General features: G+C 26.4%; 2 protein-coding genes across 2 annotated transcripts; one reads left to right on the plus strand and one right to left on the minus strand.

Moving 5' to 3' along the window:
- Positions 1–1,179: 1,179 nt before the first annotated feature.
- Positions 1,180–1,674, minus strand: LOC127248079 (extensin-3-like). The gene has a single exon (XM_051270249.1). It carries the CDS (start codon positions 1,672–1,674, stop codon positions 1,180–1,182), a length of 495 nt encoding a protein of 164 aa, XP_051126206.1.
- Positions 1,675–13,597: 11,923 nt separating this feature from the next.
- LOC127247745 (uncharacterized) lies at positions 13,598–14,425 on the plus strand. Its single transcript, XM_051269734.1, has 2 exons — positions 13,598–13,719; positions 13,871–14,425. Exons 1-2 carry the CDS (start codon positions 13,646–13,648, stop codon positions 14,313–14,315), a joined length of 519 nt encoding a protein of 172 aa, XP_051125691.1. The 5' UTR covers positions 13,598–13,645; the 3' UTR covers positions 14,316–14,425.
- The last annotated feature ends 1,152 nt before the right edge of the window (positions 14,426–15,577 follow it).

A 15,577-nucleotide genomic window follows, 5' to 3' on the forward strand; every position in this document is an offset into this window, starting at 1 on the left:
TTTCCTTTTCTAGTAACTGTACTATTTACTTAACATTACAAATACCCTTACAACTTACAATATATTACACAAATGTCATTACTTTATATCACACATACTAATAAGATTATTTTAGTTATTTCTACTTTATTCCTACTATATCCAAATATAATACTAATATTTCTAAAACTACGTGTAAAAAACAAATAGATACTTACTTTTGGGACGGAAGAAGTATTATACAAATGACATCAAATAACATAAATATTAAGGGTATAATAGTCTTTATACATGTCTATTATAATACTAAAATCATGTAAGAGATGACATGATGGTGTGAGGAGTGAACTTGTAACCGTAAGGTCATAGTAGATTAGTAGTAGTTGCAGATTCCTATGTTATAAAAAAATATACTCCCTCCGTCCATCATCTATTTATCCGTTTACTTTTTGCACGTAGATTTTAGTATATTAGTATTATATTGATATGTGGTACAATTGATATACATAAATACTATTATACCCCTTAATATTTATGGTATTAAGTTGTGTTATTTGATGGCATTTGTGTAATATTATATCAAGGGTGGGGATAAATGGATACATTTGATGGCATTTACTAAAAAAAAAATAGATACATTTGCGATGAACAAACTAAAAAACAAAATGAATAAATTAACAGTGAACCGAGGAAGTATATATTTCACGGTAATATTTTATCGAATTCATACCGTAGCTATGTAGAAGCCCCAAATACTTCAATTCTGTCAACTTGTCGAGTTATTACCCGATTGAAATTTTCCAGGCCGTATCGAAATAGTTTATTGAAAAATCTTGATTGAAAATAATTAAATAAAGATGGATTTGAAATTGGAAAAGAAAGTTTGAAGTGAGTTAAGAGTGTATTTCTTTCTGTTATGATGATTGAAAAATTTTAGTCGCACAGAGAGTTTAAATAATACTCTCCACTTGATTTGACCGACGCGGGAGTTAAAAATATGTATCTAATTAAGATTTGGTTGGATTTTCAATAATTTGTTGATTTATATATATATATCAAATCAAAAAAAAAAATTTTATTATTATATTAAAAATTAATTTTTATATCATATCATGTAATTATTTAAATTTAAAAATTTTATTATTAAATCCAAACACAAAATAAAAACTTCCAAACAAGCATTTATTAATTGAAATTGATTTAATACACAAATTCCTCGACCGTTTCATATTCCAAATCAAAATCAGCCTTCGGTGGTTTCGCGTGCTTCGGCGGCGGCGCGTGGTGGTGAGACTTCGGCGGCATCGCGTGTTTCGGCGGCGGCGCGTGGTGGTGAGACTTCGGCGGCATCGAGTGTTTCGGCGGCGGCGCGTGGTGGTGAGACTTCGGTGGTTTGGCAGATTTGGGAGAGTGAGCGCGACGGCGGCGGCAGTGGCGGCGAACGAGCTCCTCGTACGAATCGATAGCTCCGTCGTCGAGTTCCGCCGGCGGCGGCGGCGCGCGGTGGCAGAGCTTCTTCCTCAGCTCGTGAAATCCTTCATCGTCTTCAACGGTGACAAGGACAGAATCATCGTCGTCGGAATCTCCAAATTCGTCGACGGCGAAATCATCGGAGGAAGAGACAGTTAGGACAGAAACTGCAAAAAGGAGAAATACACAAAACAACAGGCGAGACATTTTCATTACATCCGCCATTGTTGAATTGCAGTGAAGAAGAAAGTGCAGCCTCAATTTATAGGGCGAATATAATTAAGGCTGGTCTGAAGCTGTTAATTAATTGGCCATTATTAGAGTTACTTACTTACTACTAACCATGTATTTAATTTGATATGCTAATTATATTATTTTCATTCCCTAATTTAAAAACGGTTATGATTATTTTTTGGTAATAAGAATATTTTGGTCGTAATAATTAATGCCATTCATATTATATATATATTTGCAATAAAAATAAATTCTGAATATGTTTCTATATACTCCATCCGTCCCATATAATTTGTCTCTATTTTCTATTTTTGTCCGTCCCACATAACTTATCTTTTCTATTTTTGAAAATATAATTATGCACTTTAATCATATTCTAAATTTTAAATTTTATGATTTTTTTAATTTTAATTAAACTATTTACTTATTTTAATCTTAATCTATAATTATTTTTACTAATACACTTATTAATTATTTACTAATTACATTTTACCTAAATTTTCGTGTCTACAGTAATACACCCATACTACATGGGACGGAGGGAGTATATGTATATATATATTAAATACTCCCTCCATACCGTAAAAATGATACTCCCTCCATTCCCAATACAATAGTCTTGTTTACCCTCTTTTTTGTCTCGAAACAATAGTCTTATTTTCATAAATAACTATATCACCATAAAATTACCCTTACTTTTTCATTTTTATTACACAATTGCCACTATTTTTTATACTAATACACTCAGAAGGGCAAAAAGATCTTTTATCCATATTTTTTTATCAACTACCAATATAATATCAATATTTCTTAAATCTCGTGCTCAATCTAATTAAGACTATAGTTCTGGGACGGAGGGAGTACCATTTTACATTTTTGTCGGTCCCAAAAACAATAATAAAATTTTCTTATTTAGTAATTGTACTACATACCTAACATAATTAATACCCTTACCACTTCTAATATATTACATAAATGTCATTACTTTTACATCACACAATCTAATGGGGGCATTTTTGTCTTTTACAACACTTCTAATATAATACTAATATTCAAAAATCTACGTACAAAAAATAAATATTAGTCTTTTTTCGAGACGGAGGTAGTATAATTTTTAAATAAAAAATAATAGTTATGTTCACTCCACATTTTTAGATGAATTGATTTTAAGCCTGCCGTAAAGATAATTGTGTCAAAAATATAAAATATATTTTCTTCCTCCCAACTAATTTGTCTACCTTAGTAGGGGTATGGAATTTTTAGATATTGTATAATTAGTAAGTAATTAAGAAATATATTAGTAAAAATAATTATGATTTAGTAAAAATAATTATAGATTAAGACGATTAAATAATTTAATTAAAATATAAATTATAAATTATGAATTTTAAAATATGATTAGAGTGCATAATTAGATTTTTTTTTTTAAAAAAAAGTGATAAATTATATGAGACAAACGGAAATAAAAAGACAATTAGGTGAGACGGAGAGAGTAAGATTTAAAGATAAATATTTGACTAATAAGTGCTTGAATTTGTTTTTGAATTTTATAAAAAAATATTTTGTATTATTTATTATTTATTTTTGAAAAAATTACAATTGAAAATTAGTGTCTAAAAGAGAGTGAACATATTTATAAAATATAAAAAAATAAAGTATATATAATTGTTCTATTTTTTAGAATTTTATTTGATTTCAATTTTTTACTATGCAATCATCTTATGTTTGTTCTGATTTTTTTTTCAGTCTTTTTTATAATTTTAAACTTCATAACTTTTTTCAATATATTTTACAATACTATATTCAAATCACTATGTAAACCAAAATTTTAAATTAAAATAATAAAAAAATAACCAACAAAAACACACATCGCAACTTTTGTCTTTTAAACTTTAGTTATTCTATCTTACTCTCTCCATCTCATGTATTATGGGCTGTTACTGTAGATACGAGAATTTAGATAAAGTGTAATTAGTAAATAATTAAAAAATTGATTAGTAAAAATAATTATCGTATAATAAAAATAATTGTGGATTAAGATTAAGATAACTAAATAGTTTAATTAAGATTAAAAAATTATAAAATTTAAAATTTAAAATGAAATTAAAGTGTATAATTATATTTCCATGACGGACGAAAATAGAAAATAGAGACAAATTATGTGGGACGGAGGGAGTATAAAACATAATGTCCAAATTACTATTAAAAAAATTAACTAAAACACATAATGTAATTCCTTATAAAGATACAATATTTCATCTTGCAAACCATTATTTAGACAAATAATCAGAGCTAAAACCCAAAAAATGAAATATAAAAATCATATTTAATATTCTTTCCGCCACTGATAAAGTCTCTATATTACCGTAAATATGAAAATGTAGAAAGATTATAATTAATAAATAATTAAAAAATATATTTTATAAAAATAGTTATGGTATAATATAAATAATTATAAATTAAGATTAATATAATTTTATAATTATTTTTTAAAAAAAACAAATAATATAGAACATATTTAAATGAAAATATTGAACACTTTACTTGGACGGAGAAAATATATAAATTAAAATTTAAATACATAAATAAATAAATATCTCATCTATCCCACCTATTTGGATGTGGGCCTGATTGTTGGTGAATGTGTATATTATGTATATATTGGCCCAAAATAATAATTATGTCAAATAAAACTTCAATAAGCACACACAAACTATTAGGGAGCATAATAAACAAATATTGGTGTTAAAAATATTTAATTAGCTACAATATTTTTAACTACGAAATATTTCTGTAGTTAAAAAGCTCTACTTAACAACAAAATTAAAAATAAATTATGTACTACAAAATTATTTTCGTCGCTAAATTTTTTTTTTGCTAGAAAATTATATTTTTATAGCAAAAATATTTTAGTTGCAATATTATTTTTCATGGATAAAATCATTTGGCTAAAAAAATCAAACATATTTTGTTGCTAAAACTCTTGTATGAATTTTAATTTCACAGCAAAGAACTTTAGCTGCAAAATCATTTTTTTTTTGTAGCTATATCTCTTTTTTTAACTTTCGTTGGAAAAAATCTTATTTTTTATTACGAAAGTCATATTTGTCGTCAAAGACCTTTACTAAATTCATCAATATTTGTCGTTGACGTTCTCATCTCTGGTCGTCTTCTTCTTCAAGTAACTACCATAGCCTCCATCTTTATCTCTAAGCCACGGCTGAAGTAATCAACATATCAAAAGTAGTCTCGTAAGGGATGACCTGGTGGTGTAGGGGTTAGACTTGTGACCGTGAGGTGATGGGTTCAAACTCCCGACGCCTCAAGTCACCAACCACGTATGGTTCGCCTAGTGTGACTTTCCCGTCAGGTTTGGTTTGCAGGGTATTAGGTTCGGCCGGAGGTTTACCCAATGTGCATTTTCGAATAGCAACTGCGGGTTTTCGATAAAAAAAAAAAAGTCACTATGCGGGTGTGTTTACACTATATATAACATTGTGTCTATTATAAATAAATTAAAAATAATAATAAAAAATTAATATCTTACAAACTCATGGAGGTCACATTTATTTATTAATGTTACGTTATCTATGTTAAAAATTATTAGATGTTAATGTGATCTATGTGAAATGTCTTCTATACTCTTCTCACTAAATAATTTTCGTGTCGGTTGCTTTTAAAAAGTTAAAAAATAATAATGTGGTATTGTAAAATTGTTCAAGGGTATATTAGAGAAGTTATGAAATAATTCAAGATAAGTACATTTATTCTATTTATCATATTAAATAGGAAAAATTATAAATTTTGCTTTCTATATAGTGTAAATTACCTTTTTTAGACATTATTTAGGGAAAAGAACAATTTAGTATGAAAAGTTTTTTTCCCTCTATTTCTTTTGCTTATTAATTTTTTTTTTTTTATCCATTATTTATGTTTATCTTCCTTTTTCTTCTTACAAATATTCTAAATTTTGAATTGTCATATAAAAATACACAGTATGTTCATTCAGTATTTTTTTTGACAAATTAATTATTTTTATATATAACATGAGAAATTGTACTGAGAGTATAAAAAATAATATTTTTTAAAAATTATTAATTTTTTATAGATGGATAATAATAATAATAATAATAATAATAATAATAATAATAATAATAATAATAATAATAATGTATGTGTATATTTATATTTTTTTCTATATTTAAAATTTTATTAGTATAATCTCCAAACCACACGACAAGTAAAAATCACACAAATTCCTCGACCGTTTCATATTCAAAATCAAAATCAGCCTTCGGTGGTTTCCCGTACTTCGGCGGCGGCGCGTGGTGAGACTTCGGTGGCTTAGCACGCTTCGGCGGCGGCGCGTGGTGGTGAGACTTCGGTGGCTTCGCACGCTTCGGCGACGGAGCGCGGCGGTGAGGAGGACGGCGGCGGCGGCGGCAGTGGCGGCGAACGAGCTCCTCGTACGAATCGAGAGCTCCGTCGTCGATATCCGCCGGCGGCGGCGGCGCACGGCGGCAGAGCTTCTTCCTCAGCTCGTGAAATCCGCCGGCGTCTTCAACGGTGACAAGGACAGTATCATCGTCGTCGGAATCCCCAAATTCGTCGACGGCGAAATCGTCGGAGGAAGAGACAGTTAGGGCAGAAACTGCAAATAAGAGAAATACACAAAACAACAGACGAGACATTTTTATTACATCCGCCATTGTTGACGAAGAAGAAGAAACTGCAGCGTCGATTTATAGGAGAAGATGGTCTGAAGCTTTTAATTGGCCATTAATGGAGTTGCTGTAAATTTTGATTTGCTAATAATGAAAATAGTGCGTATAATATCTGATGCCCTAATTTGAAGATATTTTAATAATTTAATTTACTATATATATATATATATATATATTTTATGTTGGAATGGAATCTCGTGTTTATTAGCCATATCTATTTTGGGTACGCTTGAAAATTTGGATTTTTAATTAAGATTTGAATAGTAAAAATATTGAATTTGAACACTGGTACGATGGGATATAAACAGAAGTTGATGTGATATTTTGAATATAAAATTAATTTTTAGTATAATATAAAAAAATAAAAAATATGTATTTAATTTGATATATTTTTGAAAAAAAAAAATAATGAATTTAAAATTCAATTCCCCGAACAATCAGGGAAATTAGTGTTTATATACTTATCCATTTTATTTTTTTAGGTCGTTGGCCTCATCCAATGTATGCATTTCTTTCCCTTTTTTATTTTTTATTATAAATACATAAAATATAATTTTAATTTTTCTTTTTTTAAAAATCATTTGTTATATTAAAGTAAGGACGGACACCATTTCTATTTATAAGCTGACAGTTATTTGTAAATACACTTTTAATTATACAGATGTGAAATAAATTAGTAAAATATCTTAAATATTAATTTTAAAAAAATAAAATATATATAATTCATCGATCATTTGTTTCATAATTTATAAAAGTTTAAGTTAACGGTGGTCGTCATTTTACAAATTGTGAAAATGAAGGATTTATCATTTTTATAAAATAAATAATGTTTAAGATATATTTTTTAATTTACCTGTATAATACTTGCATAAATACCGTTAGCATTTAGATAAATGTGATATTTTGTGATTATTTTAATATAACTAAATGAAATTTCATGCAAATAAAATTGAGTATTTTATATATTTATAATAATAGTACATATGTAAGTATTATAAAGTTTATTATTTTATGATTTAATAATTGAATATATTTACAGTAATATTTGTTGGGGTGCAAACCCAAGTCCCACGTCGGAAGCTGCGAAAAAAACACCTTATAAGTTCCAAATGAACTCCACTAGTATGAAGTCTTTTGGAGAATATCCAAAAACAAATCCGTGCGGGCTCAGTCCAAAGCGGACAATATCATACTAGTGTTGAGTTGACTCAGTCCCAACTCTAGTATCAGAGCCCGGTTAGATGGTGAAGTGGACTGGGTGGCATTGGGCATTGGTTGTGGTGGTGGGCTCGCTCTCGTAACATGTGGATGTGCCTACTGTCGAAAGTCTCCTGGCGGTGTTGGGTCGGTCCCAGATCAGGCAGCGAGTCCCTTTGTGATAGGCGGTACAAGGTGGGCAGGGAAGGTCCATTGGTGCAAACCCAAGTCCCACATCAGAAGCTGTGAAAAAAAATTTCACACATTGTAAGTCCCAAGTAAACTCCACTAGTACGAGGCCTTTTGGAGAATATCCAAAAACAAATTCGTGCGGGCTCAGTCCAAAGCGGACAATATGTAAGCATTATACACGGAGTCTGGACAAATTAAATGAGATAGAGGAGTAAGATTTATCTTTTTTTAAGATTTAACAATGGAATATATTTACAATAATAATATTCAATTTTTTTTTTAAGAAATTAATAATAAGTGACAAGGATCATCAATAAAATTTTACAAATCAAATTTATAATTTTTTTTTTTTTTTATAATTATATAGATAATTTTCTCTTTAACAGAGAGTGTATTCTTAAATCACTCTTTACAATATTCAATAGTTTTTTTTTTTTTTTAATACAAATTATCAATAATACTCTACATGTTTTTTTTGGTTGAATATATATTATTTATATTATGCTATGTATTCACGGAGTATATTATATTTTTTAGTAATATTAATAAAAAAATATAATATTATATATTAGGTGAACACACCTATTATATCTAAAACATATACATTTCACATTAAATATATTTTTATTCAATTTTTTATTATTTTCAAAATTCTAAAATATTATAAAAAAAACATATTAAATCACAATCTAATATATTTAAGGAGATAATGTTATAAAGAGAAATGTATTTAATATAATATTTCAAATAAATAAATAAATATATATATATATATATATATGTACACCAGATATAAATTACTTTTAAAGAATATATCTTATGGTAATAATTATTGAGTTCTTCCCATATATTTTACTATTGTTTATGGTTAATTAACAAAATCGATTACACTGCACTATTTGAGGAAAGGTTTTACTATTTAAAATGTCAAATTTCAAGCATATGTATAAGTAATTAGGGTGTATTTGTTTAGTTTTTAGATTGAAATATTTTTTTTTATACGATGTATAAAGAATAGTATTTGATAATATAAAAATAATAATTACCTGTCACATGTAAATAATCCATTTGTCCAAGTAAAATACTCCTTATGTTCCATGTAATATGAGTGTATTACTGTAAACACGAAAATTTAGGTAAAGTATAATTAATAAGTAATTAAGAAGTGTATTAGTAAAAATAATTATTTAGTAAAAATAATTATAGATTAAAATTAAGATAAAAATAAATAAATAGTTTAATTAAAATTAAGAAAATTATAAAATTTAAAATTTAAAATGCGATTAAAGTGCATAGTTATATTTCCAAAAAATAGAAATGACAAGTTACGTGGGACGGACGAAAAATAAAAAATATGGACAAATTATGTGAGACGGGAGGAGTAGTAAAATATCTTAAATATATATATTTTTGGAAAATGCAGAGTCTAAATAGTAGAAATTAGATTTTGGATTGTTAAGAAAAACACCCATAATTTAAATGTTTCCTCTACCAGTAAACTTCTCATTTGACTTTTGCACATGAACGAAGGTAATTAGTATTTTACATATAATAAAGTAATATAATGCCTATTTTACTTTTAAAAAGTAATGTAAAAAATAAAAAAGTATGAGTATTTTGGTATTTATGTAAGAGTTATTTTTTTAAAAAATAAAAAAAAATATATTTTTTTATTTAGACAGACTAAAATAGTAAAATACAAAGTTTTACCTTGTACTGAAGGAATTAAAAATGGCATCACTAAAAAGTTATTTGAGTAAGCAAAATTAGTTTGTTTCGTTAACAAAATTTTTCCAACATATTTTCTCCAAAAAATTAATATACTCGACATATATATTATTTTTAAGGTGCAACATTTGCTTTTGGCACGAGTTTTTAGGTAGATAGTATTAAGTAGGATAATTTAGAAATGAGGCGATGTGATGGAGAGAAAAATATATATTTTATTTTTTTATTTGGATGATGTGAGGGGATAAAATGTGGAGTAGAGATTAAGTATAATTAATTATTTCCTATTTTGAAAATATTTCAGGGTGTTTGGGACATACCAAAAAGAAAATATTACAGGGTGTTTGGGACAAAGGGAGTATTTTATAGTATTATTCAATTTTTTACCACTCACAGTAAAATTTAAGGTGCCTTCTTTTAAAGTTCAAATTTGAGCTTGGAGTTTGACAATAAAAAATACTCCCTCCGTCTCACATAATTTTTTCATATTTTTTATTTTTGTTCGTCGCACATAATTTGTCCTATCATTTTTTGGAAAATTAATTATACATTTTAATCATATTTTAAAATTTAAAATTTAATTTTTTTAATCTTAATTAAACTATTTAGTTATCTTAATGTTAATCTATAATTATTTTTACTAAATAATAATTATTTTTGCTAATACATTTCTTAATTACTTACTAATTATACTTTACCTAAATTCTCGTGTCTACAGTAATACACCCATACTACATGTACTACATGGGACGGAGAGAGTATATGAATTAAAATAGTATTTATTATGATATAAATAGATATTTAATTTGATATTTAAATAAAAAAAAAAACTTGATTTTCCAATAATATATTAAAATAAAATTAAAATTTTGATTTGATGATTTTGTAGAGGAAAAATTTTTTTTATATATCTAAACAAGTTTTTAAAAATTTTATACTCTCTCAGTCCAATATCAACTTACCTATTTTGCCATTTCGTTCTAGTTTCAGCTTAAAAAAAATATATATATATACATATATTTATATATATCCTTACAAAACTTACATATTATTTCAATATCACAATTACTATTTAACTACTTTATCTTTTTTTTTTTTTTTTTTTTTTTTTATAATCATTCATCTTTCGTATTATATACTATTCTCTCCGTCTCATATATAACATCATATCTTTTATTTTTGTTTGTTATATATCTATATCACCTTTCTTTTTTATTATTATTTTTTTTTAAAAAAAAGGATTATATAGTTTAAGTACAATTTAAATTTTATAATTTATAATTCTTTTAATTTTTATTAGACTAATTAATTAATATATTTTAATTTTTTTATTAATTATATTTTTTTAAAAAAATTCGTATATATTGTCAGGTGGAGTCAGAATTTTTTTGGCGGGGCCCAAATTCTTTTAATATAAATAACATATAATATAATAAAAAATTACAAATAAATTTTTAATTTATTTCAACTGATTTGTTTTTCAAATATTTCTAAATATTTAAAATATTTGAACCAATTTTTTAAATATTTGAGTTAAATATAAATAATACTACTAATACTTTTAGGTGTGTTTGTTTGTCGGTTTGGATTTTGAGTTGGGATTTGAACAGTAAAAATTTTGAATTTGAATAGTTATATGATGTGATATTTTGAATGTAAAATTGATTTTTAGTATAATATAAAAAATGAATAATAGGTGTTTGATTTGATGTTTTTTTAGGAGAAAAAATGGGATGAATAGTATAAATCCAATCCAATCCCTCAAATAAATTACTAAATTATAGGGGTTGTCAATTATTTAAATTTTTAAAATTATATAAATATTATATAACAAAATACAAAATAAAATTAATTAAGGGGTTGAACACTCTTCGGCCCTTACTAACTCCACCACTAAATACGACAACCATAATATGATATTGGAGACTGAGTAATTAATATTTAAAAATTTACTTGAAAAAAATAAATAATATTCCATCTGTCTTAATAAAATAGTCTTGTTTATTATTTTTATCCGTTTTAAAACAATAATCTCATTTTCATAAATAACTATATCAACGTAAAATTATCTCTACTTTTTTATTATTATTACACAATTATTACTACTTTTTATACTAACTATTAATATAATATCAATATTTTTAAATTTCATACCCAATACAATAAGACTGTATTTTTGGGACGGAATGATCCTACAAAAACAATCATCACTCATCAGACATGAAACAAAGCCGCCCATTCTTCTCAAGAAAGTCATCCCATTTCCATTTCAATGTAATAAGTTCAAAGAAAATAAGCTAATCAACCAGGCTCCAGAATAGACCTATCCTACCTTTTCCCATCAACGACTTCTTTTTTAACTTATTATAAGTCAAGGCATTTATTTTTGTTAAATGATTTGAATGAATTATTTTTTATGCGAAAAACTTGATACTTTGATGCTAGACAAATAAAAATAGTAAAAATAATATTTTATCAATTTTATTGAAAAATTGTTATTTTTTATTTTTGTTTGTTTCAAAATAAAATTATTATTTCTTAATTTAATAATTGTACTACCTACTTAATATAATAAATATATTTTCAACTTATATTATATTACACAAATGTTATTACTTTTATATTACACAATACTAATAGGGGTATTTTTATCTTTTTCACTACAACTCATTATAAATACTAATATTCAAAAATCTACGTCTAAAAAGTAAACAACAATCTTGCACGAAAATGAATAGATTACCTTGAATTGAAACGTAAAGTATAATGAATGAATATAAAATAAAATTATAAATAAAAAATATAATATTAATATACAAAAATAATATTACTTTATAATATTTCTACATTATTAATAATTATAAAAAAATTATTGAAGAATGTCGAAATATGAATTCTCTATATCTCAATAAAGAAGATAAAATAGTATAAATAACATAAATTAGTGCATGAAAAATGAGTATTGCTAATACTAAAATAGTCAATAAGGCCGAAGTATAGTCTTTTTTTTACCTATAAATATGTTTTACTCTCTCCATCCTATTGAAAGGTGGCCGTTTAGCACTATTTTGGGTTGTAATAAGAAAGAAAAAAATACAGCTACTATTACTATTATGTAATATAAAAATAATTATATTTGTATAAAGTATTATAAGTTAGAAAAATATTTATTATGTTAGTAGGTAGTACAATTAATAAATTAAAAAATGGTAACATCTTTCTTTAAACGGATTAAAATAAAAAATGACAATATTCCAATAGAATTAATAGAATTAGACCATCTTCAACACATCACTCTATTTTTGTTGTTGCTACAATACAAATACAGTTGATTATTTTTACTCTAACCATAAACTTCAATTTTTATATTCTAGTTATATTATTCTTTTATATGATTTGATATATCTTTTCATATTTATAAATTACACCTCCTTTAATTAATTTTAAATTATAATTCATACACATATAATTTATATTTTATTTAAAAATTTCATATATGAATATTAACATTCATAATTAATAACTATTACAAATAAAATAATTTTAAAAAATAATTAATTGCTATCAAGACAAATATGATATAAAATTATATATCAATTTTCAAAAAATAAAATTATATACTCCATTCGTCTCATGTAAAGAGTAACATTTATTTTTTGTACGTAAATTCTTTAATATTAGTATTATATTGGGTTATAGTAAAAAAGACGAAAATATCTTTATTATAAAGATGGTGACATTTGCATAATATATTGTAAGTTGAAAAGGTATTTATTACGACAATTACTAAATTAAAAAATAGCACAGGACCCTTGAATTCTCAAGGGATAGAGGAAGTATCATTTTCTAAAAAACTAAAATTACACGATACATCCAAAAAAAAAAAATAATAATAAAAGTATAAAAAAACACCACAAAATACCGAAACTTCACAAAAAATTCACCATCCAATCAAATTAAAAAAATAAATAAATAAAAAAAAAATCACCATTCTTGGCATACTGTTCGTACTTTTTAAAATCCTATAAAATCTTAGATGAATCACCTCTGTATCTCTGTGTATATCTATGTAAATTCAGTGACAAGGAAATTTAAGCAGAGAAGAAACTATACCAGCGGATATGGAGAGCTACTCCGATCACGGCATCACTCTCCGGCCACTTCAAATTGCAGACGCCGATGATTTCTTCAAATGGTAGAATTCTCACCCAATTTCTTCCCCTAATTACTCAACACAAAACAGTACAGTACTGAATCAATTTCAAATGGCATAATTCTCCCCCAATTTCTTAACCTAATTCTAACACAAAATAGCACAGTACTAAATCAATTTCAATTTCCAACAGGTATTCCGACGAAAAGGTGAGCCAATTTTGCTCGTGGAATACCTTCACCTCGAAAGAAGCCGCCGTCCAGTACGTCGCGCACTTCGTAATCCCCCAGCCATGGCAGCGAGCAATTTGCCTGAATAATCGGCCGGTCGGATGCTTATCGGTGAGCCCCTTCCGTGGAGAAGACAGGTGCCGCGCGGAGCTAGGGTACGTGGTGGCGTCCGATTACTGGGGGAAAGGAATTGCGACTCGCGCGGTGCAGATGGCGGCTAATGCCGTGTTTGTGGAGTGGACGCATCTGGAGCGGCTGGAGGCGGTGGTGGCGGTGGAGAATCCGGCGTCGCAGCGGGTGCTGGAGAAAGTAGGGTTTCGCAGAGAGGGGATTCTGAGAAAGTATTATCTGCTTAAAGGGAAGCCCAAAGACGTCGTCATGTTCAGCCTTATTTCTACCGAGATGTAAACGAGCCGAACAGAGCGACTTTGTCATAGGGGATTACTTTGAGCTCGGCTCGCTAACGACTCGAGTTTGTGTTCGTTTGCTAAGATATATGAGTTGAAATTTTTATTTGAGTTTTGCTCGTTTAATATTTTCGGCTCGTTCCAGCTAGATAAGAAAAACTTTATTTTATTTATTTAATCTTTAAAAAAAATTAAATTTATTTAATAGTAATAATAATTTTTATTAATAAATTTGAATAAAAAATAAAATATAATAATATTTATAAAGATATATATACTTATTAAATATAAAATTATTAATTTAATTTTTTAATAAATACCATAAAATGTTCACGAACAAGTTCGAGCTCGTTTATGAACATAAAGAGCCAAAATTTATGTTCGTATTCGACTCGTTTAACTTAACGAACAAGCTCTTAGCGAGCTCAAACGAGTTAAATCGAGTCGAACTCGAGAACTATTAGTTTGTTTTACAACTCTATAACTCTACTTATCCCTAAATAAATTATTTCATGTCAAATTAGTTATTTAATTAAAAACTATTTGATGTAATATTTTTTTAAAAAATAAATATTGTCAATTTTTTTAAAATATATTATACTCCCTCAGTCGCACGTAATTTGTCCATATTTTCTACTTTCGTATGTCCCACATAATTTATCTTTTTTTTTTTGGAAATACAATTGTACACTTTAATTACATTTTAAATTTTAAAATTTTTTTTATCTTAATTAAACTATTTTGTTATCTTAATTTTAATCTATAATTATTTTTACTATACAATAATTATTTTTACTAATACACTTCTTGATTACTTACTAATCATACTTTACTTAAATTTTCATACCTACGTGAATAGGCTTATATTACATGAGACGGAGGGAGTATAAACAAAGTCCTAATATTTTATATATTTATAATAAAACATATTACTTTTTCTCTCCCACTTTTCATGTTCACCTTTTCATTTCCGTCATTCCCATTTATTTCGTCACTTTCATTTTCTGGAAGAAATATACACTTTAATCTTATTTTAAAAAATTTAATTTATAATTTTTAAATTTTAATTATACTAATCATTTACCTTAATATTAATCTATAATTATTTTTATTATATGATAATTATTTTCACTAATATATTTTTAATTATTTACTAATTATATTCCTCTTAAATTCCTGCTTTTAGAGTAAAGTGAACAAAATATCTAGGACGGAGGGAGTATTGTACAATTTACTTTGAGAATGGCTTAGGTTCCAACATTT

Source organism: Andrographis paniculata, unplaced genomic scaffold (assembly GCF_009805555.1).
Source record: "Andrographis paniculata isolate CXL003 unplaced genomic scaffold, ASM980555v1 Contig11END, whole genome shotgun sequence".
Classification (NCBI taxonomy): Eukaryota; Viridiplantae; Streptophyta; class Magnoliopsida; order Lamiales; family Acanthaceae; genus Andrographis; species Andrographis paniculata.